A 24,720-nucleotide genomic window follows, 5' to 3' on the forward strand; every position below is an offset into this window, starting at 1 on the left:
TTATTAATGAGCAGATACACATAAAAAAACAACAATTATTTTTGTGTTTCCACTTAAAAATAATCTAATTTTTGTGGCTCGCTTTTAACTAAATAAAATAAATAAACTCAATTTATATATATAGAATTTTTTTTTTTTCCTTCAAAATTATAAAATAAAAAGGTAACACACGGCTCTGACATCTGGCTGTTGGCTGCAGTGTTTGTTCGCCCAGGTCTGCAGAAGAAGAGATTTAATGGTTCTGCCTGATCAGCACTGATTGGAGGTGCTTGAAACAGTGAACATAAATTTATTTTTACTAACTCTGCGATCCAACAGGCATCTGGTCGGCAGGAGATTGATTGATTTGATTGACTTTAAGTTCAGTTTTTTGGCTAAACTTTCTGTGTGATACAGAGTTTGGTTGGTTTTGCATTAAATCATCATTTGACAACTGACTTGTGTGTGTGGTCAGACTCTTTGATGATCTGAAATATCGAAGAGGGACAAAACAAAAATTATTATTATTGCATTTTCTTTGCAATAATGTCAAACAACCTATGAGTAATGCATCCCAAACTATCATATTCCACCCAAAAAATGCATTAAGCTATAATGTGGAAATGTAAACACTGTGCATGCTAAAGCAGGCGGAGTGTTGTCTCTGCATTCTTTGCCCATCTGGATCGAGAGGTCAGGAGTTGCAGTTGTGTTGACAAAAACATCAATAAGAGCGAATGCGCGCGCATTGCTGCGTACCATGATCTTGATACCCTTGAGCTCCTCTTTCCTCTGTTGCAGTATTCTGTGGTTTGACCTTTGACCCGGCCATTTGGCCCTTCCAGTGCTCACGACTCCCTGGTCATCCAGCTGTGAAACAATCTCTGTGTGTTCCTGAGCACATCTGTGCTCTTGCTGCATCCTGAAGAAGCTTTGTGCTCTTCAAATAAAATTAAAAAGGTCAGTAAACACATTTGTTTACCGGCTAAAGAACCTTTAATGCGGATTGTTTAGCCGTTTCCACCTGTATTATTGGCCTGTTTGTCCCGGCTGTCAGTCTGCAAGGTGAAATCTGCTCCATAGTTTCCCCCTCAGATTCCTTGCTCCCTCTGCAGAGGACCAGAGGAACTGCATCCATGTAGACAGTTTAATTTAACTGCTTTTACTTGATACAAGGACAAAATCTATGATTTTTGAAAGTCCACATAAGAGTTTCAATCTTTTGTGAGAAGCTCCACAGTCCACACAACTGGTAAATGTTTTACTTTGTGTTAATTACTGACCATTTAAAAGATATGCAACATTTCAAAGGATTTCATATAAATATACAAACATTGTCTTTTGAAATGTTGCATGTATTTCATATGGATATTCATCATGTGGAGCTTTATTTCATTTATTTCAGTTATACATTGAATATATCATCATATTCAACAAATGTTTATAATATTGAAAGCTTCATTATTTCAGTGAATTTACTTGCTACATTAAACACATCATATAACTCAATTGCACCCAGGCTGATGTTTTTAAACCTTAATTTCTGGTAATTATGATGATTTTCCATTTACTGTCAATGAAAACATGACATTTAAGATCAAAATATAAAACCAGAGTAATTAAAAAAATGTTTACATACAAATATAGGCTTAATGAAAAGTATGTTTTATACCTGCCTAAAGGTTATTTTCAACAGGTAATTTTAATCAGATTAATGAGAGATAATTTCCAGATCAGATCTTAAAAGTGTGGCAGTTTTTACTAGTGATGCACCGATCCACTTTTTTTTTTTCTTTTTTAACTTCTGCAACCAATACAGATAACTGAGATTCAGCATCAGCTGATACAGAAAAACAGTGACGGATTGACTTAAAATGATTATTTTTTTAAAACACAGAAAAATTTTACTGAAATACAAATGTATTTGATATTACTGCACCAGTACTGCACACTTAAACACACCAGCAGCTTCAGAAGCTTGGTCAAACATGGAAAAACACAACAAACCTTCTTTCAAATGGTTCAGAAAGAGCAAATTCTGATTATAATACAAAATAAATAATAAATCTTTAATGTCTCTCAGAGAATAAAGCATAGAATTAGACTGACTAGATCTGCCATTATGGATCGGGCACATTGACACCCGATAAAGAATTTTTTTAAATATCTGGATCGATACAGATATAAACATCGGATCTAGTTTTTCCGTCGTTCAGCTCGGTGTGTAAAAATCACGGCCACAGCCTTAAAACCCTCCAGTTTCTCCCACTGCTCTTCGTTCTTTTTGAACTTGGTGGGTCCCCACTACAGCACACAGGGCCCCATTTTTTGATTTCCTCCCATCCCTCCTTTTTTCTCTCCTTCCTCTATCTCTCTCTCTTTCTCTGTCTCCCCCCTGCTAGGATCCCCACAGCTGCGTGGACCAGGTGCGTTCCGCCCCGACACACACGCACACACACGAGCGCACTGACACACAGGCACACACACACACACACACACACACCCTTACACCCGCCAACGGACGCAGCAGGAAATGCCTAATACCAGTTTTAGAATGATGCCACTATGCCAGCTTGACAGGGAGGCTGCAGGATCTGTCACGAGAGAAGGCGACAAAGACCAAGTGAGAAAGTGAGACAGATGGAGGGTGGTGTCTCGCCAAATTCTGGGAAACTCAAGGAATATGAAGAAATACTTGTGCTAATGAAACTTTTGCTTTTACTTTCCATCCTACAAGGTGTTCACATGTGGACAGTTTCACTTCCGTCCAGCTTCAGAGCACATTCAGCTGCTCGTCTCTCCCCGGGATCGTCGCGCAAAAAGGAACTTCTGTGAGAGTGAGTGCCTGTCTGAAGCAGGGCACGCATGTGTGACTTTATGTGTGGGTGGATGTACATGTGTTTTATAAAAAAGAAAAAGTACCAGTTATTTTGGTCTGTGGCTCACCACAGCTCACACTCTCCTGTGTCTTGTACTGATCTCACCAGGCCTGAGAGAACAAGGGGGAAAAGTGTGTGACAGAAAGAAAATGTCAATGAACAAGGCCAAGACAGGTCAGAATATGTAGAAGAGACGAAGAGCAAGTGAAGGGGAATTTCTCATTAGGATTTATCTGAAACGTAAAATACATAACAAATCTAAATGTGGCCACATCTCTACACACTCTTCTTTATTTGTTGTCCTCCTTGATGTTTCTTTGTGTTTTTTTCAAATATTTGAATAACTTTGACTGTGTTGGTGCAAACAGCACAAAATTTGACTAGGTTGCTTATTTTTGTGTTAACCCAAACAACTACAGATGGTATCAAGCCTTTCTGTTCAGCATTGATGGAAACTCCAAACTATAGATGTTTCATAAATAAGAATTAACCAGTTACTGATGAAGTTATGACAACTTTATAAACCATTATTAGTTATGGACAAGTAATATAAGTAATCAAATAGTGACAGAGTATTGTATTCTCTAACAATAATGTGTAAACACTAATGAGTATGCTATTACCTTATGAACACGATGCACAAATGTTAATATATTAAATTAGTTGGCTGGAATAACATTGAAAATTGTTTAAAGATTTTAGAAGAAAATCTGAGTGATGTTATTAATCTGAAGTAACAAAAATACAGCAAAAATGTCAAAAATTTGAAATATGAAAGTACAATTAACAACCAAATTTATCCAGTAAAGATTTTGGGCATCACTGAATGTTTATTATAAATATGTGAGAAATGCATTTTTGTTGATTAGCTGTAATTTTAAATTTTCTACCGTCTGCACTCAGTCAAGTTCAGGACCTGAAATATTGAGTCTGAGCTTCTCAAAAAAAAAAAAAAAGGTTAAAATTGATGTTTTAGGGTTTTTTCCAGTTGAGGTTAAAACAGCAAGTGTTCGGGACTCGGCAATACTGAAGTCAGTATTAACAATACAGAACTTTTATCTTTACTTTCTTAAACAAAAGTTTGCAAAATTTGATTAACTGTGAAAGTGTAATAAAAATTATACTGTATGTTTGACAGATGGTGCTAGTAACATTTATTCACATCTAATTGTTTTGTTTTATTTTTACATCAAATTAATGATTTTAACACCAGTTGCTCATTTACAAAATGGAATACATTTTTTCTAAGACTAAATAAAAAGTTTCATTATTGTAACCTTTTCAACAAGCATTACTTTTGAAGTTTTGAACATTTATTTTTAAGTCATGAAAAAGTTCTTCTACTCTGAAAGGGGAGCGATCGCAACCAAAAGTGTAAAAATAAAAACATTTGGATAAACTTTGTTAAATGAGGCTTTAAATGTTGTAACAGAAATATTAGTTTCTAGATGTTTCATGCTGGTAGAAACACTTGGAGATGTAACTCCAGTAAAATGTAGATCTATAAACTACTGACTTAGTGAAATAAGCTGAATGTTTCAGTTGTGATGTGATGCAATGTGAAACATTGTGAGAACACTTCCACTTGGTCCTGGTTTATTAAATAAACATCATTTTAAATTGAGTCTATAAAGTTGGCTACAGCTGCAGCAGCATTTCTACAAATCTGCTTCGTATTTCTTTAAGTTTCAAATGAAGTTATTTTGAGTTGACCTTAGAAGACCACAGCAGCCCCATCACACCTTTTATTAATACACATCTGCAATGTGAAGTAGATGGTCATTAATAGCGTCATGTTAAACAGATGCATGACTAGCAGCAGCTCACATCTATGTGTTAGTTTCTGTTCAACTTTTAATCTGATCAAAACCTACGAGTTCACATGTTTGAATAAATGGCAGCTGTTTTGTATTTTTATCTGAGCTAAAAACTTTGACTTTATTTCAGTCAAAACAAAAGACTCTCTTACAAGCTGCTGCTATGATTTGTTTTTCGAGAAGCGCTCATTTGGAATTTACAACAGAGTTAATACATTTATGGCTTATTAACACTCATAGCACTTACTGCAAATCCTCATATGTTGCTCAGAAACCATAAACTGGTAAAAGTTGAATCATATTTAAATCATGCTGAAGGATTTGGAAGGAGCCGTCTGGAGGTGACTCTCCGAGGTCAGTGAGCAACGATGCAGAACACCCATCGGTTAGCTGCAGCAGCAATGCGGTCCACGAAAGACGTCTTTGCATTACTTTGGGTACGAAACCTAAAAAGACTGCCACACACACACACACACACACACAGTTGATGCATACACAATCACACACCCTGCTGACACCTCAGTGTGACCACACTCTCACCTCAAACCTTTCCATTCACTGAGCGACAGGCCAAATTTTCCACCAGCGGATGTTTTTTGAGGCCAGCTTTTGTTTGATGAAACATAAGACCTCAGTGGGGGCCGGAGAAAGCCGCGTTTTCTGGTGGATACTTCACGTTTTGTTCCACCGACTGAAATCACCTTTTATTAGCTTTTTATTATCTTTGTTTATCTGAATCAGACATAAATTCGACATTTTAATGAAGCTGACTTTTCTCATGCTTCTCTTCCAACTTTAAAACAATAAACATGAGGCTACTTACAAAAAAAGACACCCAAAGCTGAACAACATGAGTTTGTCTTTCCATATATGGAAGTAAAACACCAAAACTACAGACAAAATAGTATTTTTTTAGCTCTTGCTCAGATACACACACTCCAACAGGAAGAGTGTGGGTGTTTGGGAACAGCTGCATGGAGAGGCATCAGACCCAGCTTCCTCCTGGTGCAGCGAGCACCAGCTCTCCTCCCTTTCTCTCTTTCACTCCCTCCATCTTCTCATTTCTTTGACGTTTAATTATTCTTTTCCTTGTTTCAAAAAAAAAAAAATCTGCTCCTCTCCTACACAGCGAGAAACAGACAGTATCACACCACCATCTCATGTTGGCTCAACTTGAGATTCAATCTGCACCGTTGGCAGAAATTAGCAGGCTTTGGCATGCACACAGAAAACAGTTAGTGCATGTTGCAATGCAAACACAACATGCGTACGTGTGTGTGAGTGTGTGTGCGTCTGTCCTGTTTTTGTCCTCCTTTCCACGTAATGGTGAAACATCAGCACATCACCACTTGAAAGCCTGAATATTGCACAACATTTTCCTGTGTCGAGCTCTAATCGCGGCGCTCGCTGGCAACGTTAAAACTTTCCTTCACTTGCACAGCTGTGTGAGGTGAGGCTGAGATGACTCAAAGAGGCAGATGGACAGAGCAGATAAAGATTCAAGATGAACATGGGGAGGAAGATGTTTTGGAAATTTGACTGTTGCATCAGAGTCTCGGTTGTAAAATGTCAATGGTTGAGATGGTCTTTGAAGCCAGTTATCAAAATGATAAATGGATGCTGCATATGTTGGCAAATTTGCGCACCATATGAATGTTTCATCCCCCGGTTTGAATCAAGGCCAGACAAATCTACATGCACAGGTGCAAGAGAGGCTGAGCATATCTGTGTTTCACTTTCCCTTCCAGTTTTCTCTTCCTGCTCCCAAACGCTAATGCTCCGCGCCGTTTCAGCCGGTATTCCTGTTCCTTTAAAGCCTCTTTCAGCCACTTTCTGTCAGCAGCACGCCCCCAGTGCACAGTAACTGCACTGAAGACACTCAGCAGTTATTTCTGGGTTTCCTGTGTGTCATGCGGTGGTAGCTTGAGCTAGCTAGCATGGCTGACAACACACAGGCTGACAGGTGCAGCATGTCACGGAGTGGGCCGTCAGCCAGAAAGCCTGTGGGCCAGTTAGTAGTCAACTGGGCCCTGCAGCACGTGCTGCCCTCCACCCGAAACACGGCTCCAATCCCAGAGGGGCAGAGAACAAACTCTGTCACATTTCCTCAGTGGAATTAAAAAACCATTGTGTGTGTGTGAACATGTGTGAGCTCGCCGCGCCACACAAACCTGTTTTAGATAATCTTTTTATTAACTTACTCATAACTACATGCACAGTAGCTGCGCTTATTTCCTTCTTCTCCCTCGGCGTTGAATCGTCACCCACAGATCAGACCTGGAGTTTAACCAGCTTGCAGGGGCCACCAGGATTTGCCCTCTCTCCCCAGCTTGCCCCCAAGCCGCAGATGCAGGAACCCAGACAAGGCTGCACTTCTCTGGGCAGCACAGAGACGCCGCTGTGCTCTGGTTCCTGGAGCCCCGACGCTCTGATTGAGACCGTGTGCCCCTGCAGGAACCAGAGGGAGGGGAAGGGAGAGCATGGGAGGGGATGCGAACACATCTGGCATCTGAAAAACCCTGCACATAGCTGCTCATATCATCAGGAGATAAATGTACAAGCAATTAAAAAAAAAAAAAGTAGAAAACAGACATATCTAAAGCATGCCTGCTGGAGCTCTACAATTTGGATGAAGCAATTAAGTGAGGAGCAGAACAAGACGGCACAGCCATTCTCCAGCTGGTAGGACAGCACAACTCCAAGCTATTGTTCTATTTATACATCCTACCAAACAACGCCGTGCTGATGTCTGAAGAAACAAATTATATTACTGCAAAGCACATGAAGAGGAAATGCCAAAAAAACAAAGCAACTTTCAATCATGTGTATAAATACTGCACAAAAATAAGTTAAGATCTATTGATGTCGTCAAAGGGAAGTTAAATAGAAAGCTGCGAAAAGGAGGACACAATAGAGAGCGTATCAGTGCAAGACATTTTGCGTGGGTGCACGGCTGTGCAAGGTGTCTTTTTGGTGTCTTTTTGCTCGTTTTGCGTGGGCGCTCCCCTTTTGCATTAGGCGGCGGTACAGGACGGCGTTCGGAGCTGCTGCTGCTGCTGCTGCTGCTGGAGACGTGTGTTTACGTGAATGCGTGTGTATGTGTGGGTAAAAGTGCAGAGAACCTCCGATAAACAACCGACACGTTTATCTCCACGTCTCAGCCCACTGTTTCACAGCGCCACCTGTTTTCACAAACCTGCTCAATCCTTCATTAGGAGGGTTTTTATTGAACCGATTAACTAAGAGATGTGTATTCTTAAAACGTTTCAGCGAGACGCAGTTTGTGGCCAGCTGTGGGGCCGTTATAAGCCCATCTGCAGACAATAGGCTCTGTCTGATGGGCACACAGCCTGGTTCCTGTCCTGCCTCGCCCCACTGTGTTTGTGTGGATGCCTATATGACAGTACCATGCATTTCCATGCCCCTTTTTAACCTATCACAAAGACACCACACACTCCTGCAGCTATTTCTAAATGTGACTCATTTTTGCATGAAATTTTCGCAGCACATCTCGACTCATTCTGAACCTAGTGTGTGTGTGTGTGTGTGTGTGGCAGAAATCAGCAGCAGCTCGCTGAGGCCACTGGTGCAGGTGGCGGAGAAGCTGATCACTGATCCCAGCCTGCGATTAGAGCTCGTCGAAACCTGAGGAACTCAACAAGCTCGTTTTATTAAAAGGTTATCTACTGTTAAAAATGAAAAAATCAAACTGACATGCAAAGTATAAGCAGGCTCTGGAAAACAGCTTGTTGGCCAAACCACACCACTCTGAGCAGTTCGATCAAGCAAGCCGCAGCTCCACATGCCTCGACACACACACGCACGCACGCACGACTCCTGCATGCAGACACATGCAAAAATATCTGCCCCAATACTAAAATAGGCCCGGGGAGGTTGCACCTGCACCTGTGCCCTGGTCCACACCTACACACAGGTGTCAGGATGTGACACATACACACAGACAGAGAAAGAGATAGCGGAGAGGGAGGGGGAAAAACAAGAGCGGGGTGAATCACACTACTGCGGTCGACCAGAAAGCTTTTTCTAGATATCATCTCTGTATTTTGGATTCTAACCATGAGTGTGATTTTCATTTTTAACTACACTTTCACAGCCGTGTGTTTAATTTTAAAAACACGGCGTGCAGAACGGTTTCCGGGGATTTCTTGTTTCTTTTCTGAATGATTGTATTTTTAAGATGTTCAGCTGTAAGTTGTTTTTCTTTTAATTCTAATTGTGGTTTTGCAAGAAGTGGGGTGAGGGGTTCAGCAAAAACCGAACCAGACAAAGAGCACAGAGGCTCAGAGTTTCTCATTCTGCTTTCCAAAATGAGTCCTCTCTAAACGCGTGTCTGAGTCACAGATGTTCCCTCGCTGCTGTGGCACGTCCCTTCTCAGACGGGACAAAATAGTTTATAAATATAGCATAAAATAGTGGGCAGGTGTGTGCATAAACAAATATTGATACATAGAAAAAAAAATCATCCACACAACAATCAAAAATATGGAGGAGATTCAGTTTATTGTTTCTTAAATGAGATAAGAAAAGTCCTTTAATTAAAATTTATATGAAATGTTATAAATGACAATAGCAATAGAAAACTGGATATAAAGCAATAAAGCAATCAATTTATATTTAGCAATTGTTTCACAGTTATTGTACGACATCTGACTCAAAGCACCTTTATGTTTGTTTTCTATATTGTTTTAGTTTAGAAAATTTACATAAGAAAAGTTTTGATAATGATTTTTAACATGAAAAAAGCAAGTGAAAGTCGATCATGTTTAAGAAATACCGCCACCGTGTGGACATTGAGTGCAGCTGCAGTCCAAACATTTTGACTTATTCTCTAAAATAACATCAGGTCTCTGTTTTACTTTAGTTTACTGATTCATCTTGAATGTTTTTTTTTTTATTTTTGCAAAAGATAAAGAAGCACTTTCATGTTATAAATGTGACTTTTGCAACACATCTCCACACTTTAGCTGAAATTCTAAATATGTAATTTCAGGCTTATTAATAGTTCCAATACATGTGGATAACATAAAATTATATAAAAAACACCTTTTATGTGCACTCATTGGCCATTTTATTAGGTACGCCTGTTAGATTACCTGGAAAAACTAACAGTGACTCAACCAATCACATCACAGTGAAACCTGGGAGTGGGACAGTGGAGCTAATAAAGTGGCCGATGAGTTTCTATCATGCAACAACCATCCAGTGGTTAAATGTAGATATACTGGAATTAAAAGTGGGCGACATGAAGATCTTGGGTCAAAACACAGCAGAGAGATGGCGTGATCATCTGTTCTATGCTCTTGCTCTGATTTATCAGTTTTTCTTTAGCTTCACAAATTAGCTGTAATGTAGCAAGAGTGTGTTACCTGAGAGGCGTTACTGTTTATTTAAAAAAGTAAAGTATAGTTCTGAGCTGAAGGAAACGTTCGGAGGGAGAGTTAACACCAGAGAACCCTGGGTGTTGTGCAGGATAAAAATCAGATGGGTGGAAATTTTTTAAATGACTCACCATGGTGTCATTTTTTACACCACAGAAACCTGACATTTTATCAGAGGGTGCTCACTTTTGTTGACTAGAAGTCTTTTTTCCCCCCACAAGTTGGAAAAATTGTGCCAACTAATATTAATCTGTTAATCTGAAGATGTTTTCTGTCCGTTGTGTTTTTCTTTCTGAGCTTTTTTAGGAAATGGTGATAAAATGGTGATTCTGACTTTGACGTAGAAAACAAACTGAAAAGGTTCATGGAGTGTTCTTGTCATGTCGCCCACTGCTAACTGGAATCATGTAAGTATTTTCCAGTTTGTCGTAAATTTCAGACTGAAAATGCAAAAGATAATAAAGAGTAAATATGCATTGACTGTTATTTCCGTTTCAACTTCTCTGTTGCATTTCACATCTTTAGGTTCTGTTGCTACATACATGTTAAATCTGTCACTAATTCCATTTCCTTCTTATCAAAGCTCCACTTTTCTTCCGTATTTCGGTTTCTTTACTTTATTCCATTGTTTTATTTTCAGTCTACTGCTTTAAACTGTGATATTTTCACAAATTTTAAATGTTTTTGATATATATATTTTAGCATATTTTAAGGATGTTGCTTCATTTTATTGCTTTTTGCTGAACAAAATTCCTGTTTGGTCATACAATCGCCTCCACACACGCCTTACAGCTCCTCCTTGCTGCCTCCGATGGGACAGGAAACCCCGGTCCCTTTAAGGCCACAGTATCCTTTGGGGACCTTCTTCAGGTACTGCTGGTGGTAGTCCTCTGCGTAGAAAAACTCCTGTTCCTCCAGGATCTCAGTGGTGATTGGACCGTAGCCTTTCTTATCCAGTTCCTAGAGACAAAACATGGAAGCGTAAATCCAAGCAGCAGAAAAAGTCAAATGAAACCATCAGTGCTGAAATGTCTTCATCTGCAGCAGAGCATTCCCAGAGGTTTCCTCCCAAACATTCAGGATTCCTTTTTTCCCCCAAAATGACACTTAATGCATCCTTTAATCTGAAGTATGCTGATACTGACATTTAGAGACAAAAGCCTCATAAAAAAGATCAAACTAAAAATAATTTAATACACTGCATAATTTTTAAATCCGTAACATTTTTATTTATCTGTTGAATTCATATAATACATAAGTAATCACAATTATTCTTACATAATTGTGTAGTTATTTATTTTTAATTAATTATTTTTTTTAATTTCTTTGCTCCTGTCCACCAAAAAATAATTCAAATTGTCACTTTGACTGTCACTACAACTATAAAATCAAACATAATACCTCTAAAACAAAATGGTTCTAATTATTTGAATATGAATTATTTCACTATACATTTATCTAAATGATTTGTATTTAACCTAAATCTTTAATGTTGAAAAACTTTTTAAAAATTGTTGCATTCAGTTGTGTTTTACTCTGGGCCAAAAAGTTCCATAATCCAGTTAGTATGTCATTTTTACATACATATTTGTATATGTAATAAAAAACATACACAATAAATAAAATTGCATGTACACCAAAATTATAATTAAATTTTGATTGAATTAGATGTTAAAATCATACTACATTATTTCAGTATTTAATTATTCCACAAGGAAAACGAGACAGTTAAATAAATCTATCTCAAAGAATTTTACTTAAATAAAAAAAATCATGCTTATTAATATCGTTTTAAATTAAATAAATAAATAAATATGTTTATATGTATTCATTTAAACATTTAAGTATTGATAAATCTGTTTATTATTTTAAGGAATTGTAGTAGCATACAAAGGATTTTATTTATGTGTTGAATTTTCCCTCACAGCTGTGAATTTTCAACATTTTCATTTTACGCTCCTCAGTCCGACTGCAAAGTGACACTAGAAAGGAATATCAGCTTCTTCTTATAGTGCAGCAAGCCTTCTGCAGCTCTCTGTAGGACAAAGCATCAAAGAGTATCCGCTCGCTTTGAGAACTCCTCAGGACATTTTCACACTTACCTTTTTCTAAACATGACGAGAGAAACCTTCAAACGCTCAAAAACATCGCTTTCTTCCACACACTGAGCCTCTAACAGCTATATCAAAGCTATACCTGCTGCGCTGAGTGGTTTTCTCCATCTAATAATACAAGCGTTCAGTCCTCTATAGATCGCTGCAGCTGGAGCTGACGAAACAAGCTGGAGGAGCACCGAGACTGTTTGTGGGCAACAAGTAGGTCTCTCCGCGTCAGAACAGTTTGCAGCACTCTGGAGGTTTGTTTTGCTTTGTGGGGGAGTACGCCAAGTTCAGCAGGCATCAAGAGAAAGAAGCAGAGCGTGTTCGATACGGGCTCAACTTGTTCTCATCAGCCTGCATCCGCTTTCTGCAGGATTCATAGACTTTGCTCCTCATAAGGAGACAAAAGTTTGTATTTGACATGTTTGCAATGTTGGCTGACAAACAAAACTTAAATTATTTGAGGAAAGCATGCCTTCTATGGGAATTTATTTTAAAGTGACAGTGTGTTACTTATATATACAAATATATTTGTTTGCATGTTTGTTGAAACTGTCACTATGTTGTAACAGATTGGTATGAAACAGATAATCAGTGAAAAACTGAGTTTCTCTGGCTTCTGCCAGTGCTAACAACAACCAATCAGAGCCAGGAGGCGGGTCTTAGTGCTGTCAATCATGCCATTCACGCCCTCAGTGTCCTCCCCCATGATTCGCTACAGCTTCTCCCCGTTGTGAATGCTAAGTTTAACTGGCAGATAAACAGTTGTTTACCCGCCATCAGAACATTTACAGTGTTGATTGACAGCGCTAAGACCCGCCTCCTGGCTCTGATTGGTTGTTTTTGGTTGGGAGCGGTGCATTTCTTTCAACAGCCCAGGAAGGATGATGAGGTGGAGATGGAGCTTTTCACAGATCGTCTCTTAAATACTGTCACGACATGCTTAAAGATCAAAGTTGTAGCTTTAAGGTTGTTAAACGTTGCTGTATAAAGACTGCAACTTTAAGCTTTAAATGCTGCCAAATCAGACAAATGTTTCAAATGAAGAGCTTACTTGTGAGAAGTGTGTAGTACATGTTCATGCTGCTTTGAACAGCATGCCAGAAGATAAAGAAAGAATGCATGTTTCTGCAAGAGATTTGTAAGTAAAAAGAGTTCAACAACGGCTGTGCTCTGTTCTCCTGACAATGCTGAGGATGTTAAACTTTAATGAAAGGAGCTCTATTTAAAGATTCATTACAGCCTCGCGATCCGATTCATCTAAGAGTAAAAGGAAATTTTTATTTGAAGAGGATTAAGATGAGATTATAGAGGAAAAGGTCAGACAGCTTTCTGAAAATGGAGCCGTGGGCAGCGTGAGACCTTTCAGTGAGATAACCATCAGAAACGGGTCAAGAAAACCTAACGGACGAAAAGGAAACATTGTTGAACTCGTCTGAGGAAAACATTGACCTCAATTATGTCTTCTCATTGAAAAACACAAATTTGAATCCGAATAATGACTTTGACTGCTTATAGCTGCATTTTAACAAATTAGATTATCATTGAAAATGTTCATTTATAATTTACACAAACAGTGTAATGCATCCAAGCATTTGTTTGAGCCAATTTTGATTATAATGGCTTAAAGCTGATGAAAATCCAAAGTTAAGTTTCAGAAAATTTGACAAAATGGCCACAGTAACACAAAAACGTAGGAAAACTGAAGGGTTTTCCTTTGTTCTCAGACATGATGACTGCTTGGTTGTGGCTCCTTTAGCCTGAATTAGTGGATCAGTGCAGCGTGACATGGAAGGATCAGCCTTGCTTTACTACTGACCCTCAGCTTGTCTGGTGGTGCCGTTCCTGTTTGCTGACCAACCAATCACAATGATCCCATGGCCACAAGCCGCAGTGTACCGATAAATAAATCACCCAATGAACTGGCCCGTTAACAACAGTAACCTCACTGTTGCCAACTCTGCAACTTTCTTGCTGTTTTTAGTGACATTTCAGATAAAAATAAATAAATAAAACAGTATCGGTCAAAATCAGAAATGGCAGGTCAAAACTAACTTACAAATAACTTTTCAGCACAACTTAGGCACTTGTTTTAAGTCAATAATTCTTTAATACTGAATTTAAAAAGTACCAGCTATAAGTGAAAAACGTCAGTGGAGCAAAAACATTATAACTTATAATATGGGAAACGTGTTTTGTTGCACTGGTTGATTATTTTATCAATATTAAATAATTATTGACATAAAACAAGCTTCTATATTGTGCTAAAATGCTACTTGGAAGTTAGTTTTGTCTCATTTCAAGTGTACTGAAATATTTGCACTAGAGGTTAAACCAGAAATACTTGGAAAGATTTCAGTGTAACATTCGAGTTAACAGAAAAAAAAATCACGTAAATCTATATATGGTTCGTGTTTTTGATGGGAAAAACAAAGATAAACCATGTTTTGATTACACTGAATTTTATCCAGCACACTTATTTCATAATGGAAACTTTAGCAGCTCAGTTTGAGGGCACCGCTGGTTGAGAGTAACAGCGGTGTTGTGTGTGTGTTTGTCCACATGGAGGCAGTGTCGCACCGGCTCAGCGTGGCAGAGCTGGGACTGATGCAGAGGAGTCAGTAAATCAAAGCTCAGAGCCCCACAGAGAGGTTGAGGCAGCAGCTGACCTCTAACTCCTCAGCGGCTGCTGCTTCAGTGTGAGGGCTCTGGTCTCCCTGCAGGATCCAACCAGCGCAGCCTTTAACAAATACAGCAGACAGATTCACTTCACCGCTGCACACTATGCACATACCGCCAGGAAAGGCCATATTTTGATGATTTCAGGCAGCAGGGTTGTGGAAAGCCGGCTGACGGAAGCACAGAGCTGCACGCCGTGGCCTAATTAATCAGTTATCACCAACAAACCACAGTCAGCGCCGCAGAACCCTCCGGGGTGTTCTGGACGGCCAAGGAAAGGTTTGCTATTCCGAGCCAAACACACACCTCCACCCTGACGCCCCCGCACCACTCCCTCGCTCTCCATCCAAGCCTCTACAGCAGTCACAACACGGCAGCCATTTTAGATCTATAAATCAGAATGCATGGCGTCATGCCACTGTGTATAACCTTATGTGGCTTCACTTTCTCTCTCTCTCACTGCAGCAGCGGCAGAGGAATGGAGGAAAGAATATGGAGGATAAAAGCGTCCAACATGGAGAGAAGCGGAGTTAGCTAGACGTCTTCAGGTTGATGCTAATCGGGATGTTTGGACTGAAGCTGGCGGACCCGTTCAGGTTCTGTGCATTAGTGGCTGAAAAGCGACAGAAATCATCTCTGGAAACCACCTAATATTGGGATGTGAATCCTAAATGTAAACTAGAAGCGCATCTCTGCCTCGGCTCAGGAGGTTTTAGGAGAAAACCGGAGCGAATGTGAACCAAATGTGGTTAAATTTAATGTTAAATTCAGAGGTAAAAATCTCTAAGTCGTCCTGAGTGAGAAAAACATCCCTGAGTGTGTGCGGCCAGAGCGGCGCTCACTCAGCCCAGTCAGCCCTTCCTTTCTTCACGCCTGTCGGAAACACTCCCATGTCAAAGACATGGCTGAATGGGTGCATCCCTCCTCCTCCTCCTCTTCTTCCTCCTCCTCTTCCACTCTCTCCATCTCCTGATGGATTTTCATTCTCTTGCTTTCTCTCTCTCCCTCAGACCAACGCTCCAATGTCCTCCCTGCTTCCCAGCCAAGCGAGAGAACCCCTCCGCCCCCCAGCAACGTCGCCGTTGCCACAGAGGCGACCCCGGGACACAAATAGGACGTGACACCCCGAGAGAGGGGCAGAGGTGGAAGAGGAGGGAGGAGGAAGAACATGTACTCTCCCTTCTTCTCTTCTTTACCCCACAGTCTTGTCTCTGTGCCTCCTTCCCTCTGAGGGCCTTCAGCAGAACAGCGGTGGGGAAGACAAGTGCACTGACGTAGAGTTTGTGACACTCCATGACTCACAGTGAAGACATCTGAAGACGGATACGACCTCAATTTGACTGTTTTCTCAGCTTCGCCGCAAAAACACGAAATCTTACTAAATATGTTTAGTCTCGTTTCTAGTGCAAATATCTTAGTACTGTTGAAATAAGACAAAACAAACTTACAGAAGCTTTATTTAATAATTTCTTAATATTGATAAAAAAAGCAATAGTTCCACTGGCAGATTATTTCACTTATAACATGAGAAAATGTGTCATTATAAGTAAAATAATCTGACAATGGATCTTGTACTTTTTTATCCATACTGAGACTTTTTTTTTACTTAGGACAAGCTCGTACTTCTTGCTGAAAAGTTGCTTCTAAGCTAATTTTGTCATATTTCATGTAAACTAAGATCTGCATTAAAATTATACCAAAAATACTAAGTAAGATTTTATTTTTTTGCAGTATATTTTCCTAGCAGAGCAGTAATGGTACTAATACAAATCAATTCAAATTCAAAAATACTCTTTTGATCCCAAAGGTAAACTAAGTGTTGTTGTAACTCGTATTAATTCAAAATTCTTCATAGTCATTGTAGATGGTGATGGCTGGAGCAATCTCCTGTAGAGGTCTGTATTACAGCAATTTTGAAGACGCCTCTGACTAAAGACAGTCTCAGAAAGAGGCTGGTCAGGGGGTCTATAATTTTCTTTATTTTATGTAAAAATTGCAAATATGTGCAAAACAACTTCAAACATATTCATGACTCTGATACCTCATATAACTAAAGCTAAAAGATAGCGCTCTAGTTATATGAGACTGAGATGAAACTTTTGGACCTGGATGCAAAGCGCAGCTGTAAACGAACACCGTGAAATTGTGATGGCTGCATCATGCTGTGGGGATGGGTTTCTGCAGTAGGACGGCTGAAGTGAGCGACAGATGAAACTAAATGCACAAGAATCCTTAGAAGAAAACTGATACTGGACATCCAGCAGCGCGACCATGAAATGGTTTAGATCGAAGCAAATTTGTGTGTTTTGATTGCCTAAAACTAAATTTAAAAATAGAAAAGATGGTAGAAAAACACCCAGAAAGCTTTCAGCTCCAACTGCAGTAAAAGGAAGTTTTACAAAGTAACAAGTCAATGTGGAAGTCCCACCTGTGAGATAAAGAAAATGCATATTTTTCCTTTCACTTCTCAATTATGAGCAACTTTGTTGTAGTTTGTGGTTGTATTGTGACAGAATGTAAATACATTTAAGGGGTTTTAAAAACTGTAACTGCAAAAGGTAAAAAAAAAATTAAAACAGAAAGCAAAGCAAAATTAGTGCATTACTAAAGATATGGACTGAATTTAGTTTGCATTTAAGAAGCAGAAAGTCTTAGCAGCAAAGTTTAGATGCATCAGAGTAAATATGTAGATTTTTTTTCTCACAAAGAAATAATTTAAAATGAAATCTTCTGGATCACTTCTGTTATATCTTGTATTATTTTTACAATATGAAACTGAGTTCTGTGTAACAACATGTTTTCTAGGTGCAATCAAATTTTTTTTATTTTGTCCACCATGTGTTTTTAAAACAGACCAAACATTTACAAAATGTGTTTTAGTAATTAAACGGGTTAAGCTTCCAGCACATGCAGCAGCTTACAGCTGGTGTCCTCTGAGCACGGCTCTGATTTTCTCTGCATTTCAAATACCTTAAACCTGGGAATTAAGCTGGTTTTAGGTTTATTTATTAAAATAAACACTATATGTAGCGCTAAAGTTAAAAAATGAAAATAAACTGCAAATTTCCAACCGAGATGAGCTCATTTAAATAAATCTAGAAGTTAAAAAGACAACAGATGAAGGGATTTCCATTCCCATCCTGCTCCGGATTCCCTTCGCTCTGATCTAAAACTGGAGTGGCGTCGACTGCAGCTGCACACCTGAACTCTGGAGTTCAGAAAAAAAAAAAAAAAAAGCCCTTCAACATCTTAAAAATGTAAATACACTTTTGAGCACGCACTGCACACATCAAAGCTGCTCTACGGTGAAGAGGCGCTAGTAATAGACAGACTGTGGCTCAGCCTGGAAATACATGAAAAAGCCTGACATGGTGCAAGCCGACGAGCGCGCTGCAGCCCCGGGGTCGCCCTCTGTGACCTCAGAGAGGCAGAGACGGCAGGACGCAGAGAAACAGATGAAAAGATGGAGATTATGAAGAGGAATGAATGCAAATAAAACACATTTAGCTGTTGGGGAAAAAAAGAGGAATGGAAGATAAGAAGGCGTCCTGAAATGTGCCCGACGGATGAAGAGATTTTTATTTTCTGCTCTCCTCATCCGTCTTTCCCTGCTGCAGTACGGGTCAGGATCCATTTTAGTCAGGCTCTAATCTTCGCAGAGCCCTCCTACATTTTGTGAGCGAGGAAGCCAGCACTCCTACATCCCTGGAGCAGAGAGGGATGCACGTGCTTTTTGGAGCGAGGGGATGAGCGCTTAAACTTGTTTTATTGTTGTTTTTTTTTTAGGCAGATGTGAAGCGGAAGAAAGAAAATCTCAGCAGGTCTGTCCTGATTTCACGTTAAAACGCGTCTGAATAGAAATCCCAGATTAAGAACAACCCATTTCATTAACGGACGTCTCAGTAATACCGATCAGTTTATAGGAAACGGCAACAACTTCTGCAGAAATTGAGGAACATTTGGAATATCAAAATCTCACTTTTGAACACTTTCCAGAAAATAAAAAGCAAAAATAAACTTGACTAGAAGTCTGATTACAAAACCTGCTGATGTTCCCCAGCCTCAGGCTCCTGCATGTCACTTCTAAACTCAAATGCCTTTTTTTCCCCTCCACTCATCATCAGAACTTCACTCCCCCTTCCCTCTTCATCCCGTTTTCAAGCTCATTAAGTTGGGATGCTTTATCAGAGGGCACACTCCCTCCTCCAAGGCCCGACACACACACATGTGCATGCACAAACACGCACGCCATATTCAAAGCTAGCTTGATAAACCCTATTGTTCATACATGCGCACACACATATAGGAGCCCCCGTTCATCCATTTTTCTCTCCAAACCCCTAACCCATCCCTAAGCCCCCCCCCAGCCCCCTCCGTCTCCTCCTAATCAACTCTTCCCATCCCTTCTCTCTCACCCTCCACTAAACCCTACACCCCTCACCCAGCTCTGGGGAGACACTTTCAGGCAGAGAGGGAGGGATGAAGAAGAAGGGGAAGAAGAGAGATCGGGGAGACGGAGAAAGAGAAGCACTCCTCCTCTCTGCTCTGCTGCCACAGCGGCTGGGCTACAGAAGCCTTTGATGTTCTGCAAATTTCAAATTTCATTACAGAGAACCCCCTTCTCCCCAGCGCCCCCCCCTCCTCCACTAACCCTCCCTCCCTCTTCGCTCTTGTGCTTAAACAAGCTTTTCTGCCTCACTCTCTTACCCCCCCTCACCCAAACCTCCCCCTCAACGCTGAAGTTAAGGAACTGAAAGCCCTGCAGAGGAGACTCCTCATATGGGTTAATTATTCATTGGGCTGCGCCTGTATGTGCCAGATGTATGTTTGTGTGTGTGTGTGTGTGTGTGTGTGTGTGTGTGTGTGTGTGTGTGTGTGTGTGTGTGTGTGTGTGTATACGACTATGACTCACGGCCCCGGCAGTGGGCTGGAATCTGGATTTTTGCGATGCCTGTCTTATCTCTGGTCATCATCCACTCCCTCTTGTCACTTCAGTGAACGAGGCTTCGTTTCTGCCGCGAAAGTCTTCCAGACCCCGAACGCAGCAGGAACGCCTTCATCTAGCTTCGTCCTAAGACGAGTGTTTGAGAGCAGCGCGCTGCCATCTTGGTTGGGGTTGTGTCAGCCGCTTTAGGAAGATGGGAGCCCCAGTGGCCCGTTGATGGGAGCGAGGTGACGTTAAAGTGCTTGACAGATCGGTTGTGTCAGCAGCGTTGGTGGGGAGAAGGAAGGAACGAGTCTGAATGTGTGTAGAAATGCGTTTTGAGAGTCTCTGCTGTAAACCTGCCTTGAAATCAATAAAACAAAAATAATACAACTGTGTTTTAATATGACCCTGCATGGTTTTATAAGCTTCTGATCCATGTTATTACTGTAGTTAGGCAGTAATATGGTGATTCTGTGCAACACATTATCTAAAAATAGCAGATAAAACAGAACTATATGTGTGTGTGGAAATATTTCCTTTACTCCGATACCCTTAAATAAATTCTGTATCAACAAATTGCCTTTAAAAGTAATCTAAAACAACCCACCTGAGTGTAAATCAGTTCTGTGAAGGCCTCAGATAGAACATTAGAGAGAAAGTATCAGGAATACAAAGGATCACAGCAGAGATATGCAGATGATCAAATGAGTGTTGGGTTTTAAATCAATATTTCAGGCTATGAACATCTCACAGAGCTCTGCTCAATCCATGATATGATGATGGAAGAAGACTTTTAATCAGAGAAGCCCTTAAAACTTTGGAGAGATACACAGCTCAGGTGGGAGAAACCGTTACCAGGACAACTACAAATCATTTCTTTCCAGAAGTGCAGCGAGAGGAAATCCACTGTTGAAGGGAAGCAATAAGAACTTGTTTGCAGTTTGTTAGAAGAACCTGAACACAACATAACTCATGATGAAGCACGGTGATGGGAGTGTCATGCTCTGGAGATGCTTTTTATTCAGCAGGGATGGAGAAGGTGACCTCAAAACTCTTTTCATCATCGCCCGATGTATGAGGCAGGATTGTCTGTTTTTTAGTTTTTTGAGACATTATTCTGCAAACACTGAAGTGTCAAAAATTGCAGCAACATTAATTATTATATAATTAATTAAGTGTAAAGTCGATTATAATAAATTGCTCTGCCTGCACAAAAAAGTGCTTTTTTGTTCATTCATGGCAATAGTAAAAAAATAAATATACATAAAAAACACACAAAAATATTTACTTTACACCTACAAATAAAATAAAAATAAATATCCAATTGCAGCAGTAGCGTCTTAAAAATGCATTTTGAATAGAAGTCAACAAAATTAGCCTATGCATAAAACTAAAATTATAAAAAAAAATATATAATTAAAAAAATCACAAAACCTCATACATTTTAAGACATAACTTGAAATATGAAATCTTTTTTTGGCTCTAGCATTATAACTGAGTTAGATACACAAACTAGTTCTATAGACAATCCCAGACTAGAATATTCCACATTGATTGCAGATTAAAAAAAAAAAGTTGAAATTCCTCAAACACTCATGTCTGAAAAATAGAAAGACTGATAAATATTCCTTATGATCTCATTTTGCCTTGTTCCAGTGAACTCAGTATCTCCACCTGCTGGATGTTTTGTGTACAGAATTTTAATTGGCTTTAATTGGCATTTCATGATTTAGCTGCTCAGTTCAAAGCATGAGAAGTAACTAAAACCCATGCATTGAGTTTTAGTTGAAAAGATAAAGATAGCTCCATCAGCTTTAATGAGGTTTATGTGTTTCAGGAAGTCAGTGTGGGACATGAGGTCAGCAGAAAGAGACAAAAATGTCTCTTCAGGTTTTGTGAACATTTTTAGTTTAGTTCAGGTTTTGATGTGAATGTACAAAGTCTGAGTTGGACATCTCTTAGTCTCATGATGCCTAACACACTGAGGGTGCCTGGTTTATAAACACAGAACGTGTGTGTGTGTGTGTGTGTGTGTTTCAGTTGACAGCCTGTCAGCATTGACGGCCCCCTGACATGGCTTCTTCCCTCTTTAGCATTTTCTGCTGTCCTTCCCCGCCTCCCTGTCCCTCTGGACCTAGCTGCCAAAGCTCCCCTAACCCCTGACCCCAGCTCAAGGCCAAGGTTGAGAGGTTGTTGCCACGACAACATAGCAGCCCTCTGATCCTTGCCTGCTGACCCAGAGCGCCCAACGTAACCAGGAAGATGGTAATTTGCTCTCCTTTGCCCCCCCGTCAGCTAGTCCATGAAAGCCATTTAGAGCTGAGAGGAGGAGAATGAGCCAAGAAGATGCAGGGATCAATTTTAAATGATGGATGGATGGATGGATGGACAGATGGACTGAAAGAACAAAAGGGGAACGCGTGTACTGCTGAAAGGAAATCAGTTGGGATGACCTATTGACCCTCCTCCCTTCTTTCAGCTTAAAAAGATGGAGATGAGTTTGGTCCAAACAGAACTTGTTTTTTCAAACTAAGAGGTCAAAACTTAAAGCACTGACTAGTTATTGTTATTCAAATAACAAAAAAAACGGTTAATGAGTGAAATAAAGACATCAGCTGCATGAACTTATTCCTATTTGTTGAAGTGTTTGTTTCCTTTTACCCTTTCATCAATTCAAACTCACATGGCGATGCCATTTTAACCAAATACTTTTATTTTGTACCTGTAACTAAAGCAGATTTCAACCTTATACTTAACTTACGTTTTAGTAAGTTAACCTTAGTTTTAGATATATGAATTTAAAACTATGTGCAAATACCATGATTTAGTGAGTCCCATACAAGATCACCATTGTGAGCCATCTAGCACTCATCCAGTTTTAGAAAAATCCTAACAGGACACACACACATGTCGGCTGGTGTGTGTTTGTGTGTGATCACCTTCTGGAAGGCCTCCTTGCTCTTCAGTGCAGCCTCCTGCTGAGCTGGGCTGGACGTGTAAATGACTGAACGATACTGAGTGCCGCTGTCATTGTGCTGCTTCATGCCTGCAGAAAACACAAAGCAGGATGAACACAGCAGCTGCACGAGGGAAGAACAACCAGAGGATGGAAACGTTCTGCATGAATACGTCACCACGCTGCATTTTCATGAAACAAGAAAAACTGCCAATACCAAGTCTGAGCTTCGTTTCATTTGCCACGCTCAGGCCTGATTAGTCCCGGACATGTTCAACCTAGAAATCCCTTCAGTAGAACTTGTCTGACAGCATAAAGTAGGCCACATTTTGTTTAAAAGCAACGTCTTTTGAAAATTACATTTTGTACGTACTCAGATTATCTTCTTCTAGTATAATTGTTTAGCCAACCAGAAACGAGCAAAAAGGAAAAACAGGACAATTCACAAGAATCTTTTTACAACACTGTAAAACATAAGATCTAGATCTGATAGATATTACTTACTTTTCTTCACTCTTTTGAATTTCTTAATTAATGCCAAATTGGTTTGGATAGTTATTGTTTCTTAATAAATCAGATTCTCATAAAAAACTGTGGTTTATTTAATTGACTGACTTTGTTTGTTGAAATCTTTAAGTATCACAAAAAGTAAAAGCAGATTTTAATTTGCAGAGGAGCAAATAGGACTGTAGGTAGATGCATTTTCATCTCCTATAATCTGAGAGGCGCTCTCAACATTTTCATCAGATTTACATCAGTGGGTTTGGAAGGAGGCCAGGCCCAAAGCACCTTGATTTAGAGGGCTAAACAGCTTCCATCACTTCTAAGGTTTTAAGGAGCTACAATCCTGAGCAGCTCTTGCATCAAGGAATGCATCAGTGTGCAACTCTCTGCTGGCTGCAGCGTTTGCTTTTTGTCTGATTCTTAAACTCATCCATAACTGGAAATGCTGCCGTTTCGGACTGGTTGTTATGAGCTGCAGTCAGTGGAGGCTGTAACAGAAACGCCTTGCAGCCAACTGAACGCACCATCAGCTCCCTGCAGCGTTCTCCTAAAGAGGAACTTTTCCCTTTCAGGACTTTTCGAATGTTTCTTATTGTGTTAGGTAATTTTCTGGCACTAATTCAAGGAGAAGCTCTAGCTGTAAACCCAACAGTGATTGCTAATCACCTTATAAAGTTGACGTGAGAACGAGTTGGCAAACGGCTTCTTGGTTGCACATCAAACATGCACCAGTGTTGGATTCCAAGCTGTGTTTGAGCTCATCCAACAGATCCGAGTTTCAACATAAAAAAAGAACCTCCTGAGGGAAATCATTGGCTTTTCAATCACTAAATGTTCAATAAATAGAAACTCAGAGTGTCCAGGTTGGGTGATGCTTTTCAGAGCGGCCATATGCCAGAGCTACAACTGAACTAGATGTAAGAATTGGCACAGAAACCAAAACTGTTTTTCTGTGTAAAACGATAATAATTAGCTGATGGTTTTTATCAAGTTTTGACATCTTTTACATTACAAAGTGTAAATCATTTTACAAATCGGCTAATAATATCAATTATAATAATACCATATCATAATACTGCCCACATCAATCTAAGAAATGCATATCAGTCCATATTAGAGTTGGGGTAGACAGACACACTTTAATAAACAAATATTTACATTACTTATGAAATGTGCTAATTTGGTCTGTGGTTATATTATGTAATTATATTTTTTGAGTTTTACACAGTCTACCTACAGTGACAGTGGCTCTGTGTGTAGAGTATTCATCCTGTGATCAGAAGGTTGTAGGTTCGATTCCAGCTTCATCAGTGTATAAAAGTGTGTGAATGGGTGAATGTGACTCCAGTGATCAAAATGACTGGAAAAATTCAGTCCATTTACCATTATAAAGTTATTCCCTCATCAGAAACAAACCTTTGATTCTTTCCTGCATGTCTGAGACATCCTGTAATCTCCCCTGAAATCCATTCAGAGTGCAG

At 39.8% G+C, this 24,720-nt stretch overlaps 1 protein-coding gene across 2 annotated transcripts in view; it reads right to left on the minus strand.

Moving 5' to 3' along the window:
* Positions 1–9,619: 9,619 nt before the first annotated feature.
* The window catches only part of LOC106939798 (mitochondrial peptide methionine sulfoxide reductase-like), a 43,213-nt gene continuing 28,112 nt past the window's right edge, over positions 9,620–24,720 (minus strand). For both annotated transcript variants that reach the window (XM_015022339.1, XM_015022341.1), the window contains exons 5-6: positions 22,719–22,825; positions 9,620–11,034 (exon numbers count right to left, since the gene is read on the minus strand). In XM_015022339.1, the coding sequence (XP_014877825.1) occupies positions 10,861–11,034; positions 22,719–22,825 (281 nt within the window). In that variant the 3' untranslated portion in view covers positions 9,620–10,860. The remainder of the gene's footprint in view (positions 11,035–22,718; positions 22,826–24,720) is intronic.

This window comes from Poecilia latipinna, unplaced genomic scaffold (genome assembly GCF_001443285.1).
Source record: "Poecilia latipinna isolate Pla-1442-1.1 unplaced genomic scaffold, P_latipinna-1.0 Scaffold2987, whole genome shotgun sequence".
Lineage (NCBI taxonomy): Eukaryota > Metazoa > Chordata > Actinopteri > Cyprinodontiformes > Poeciliidae > Poecilia > Poecilia latipinna.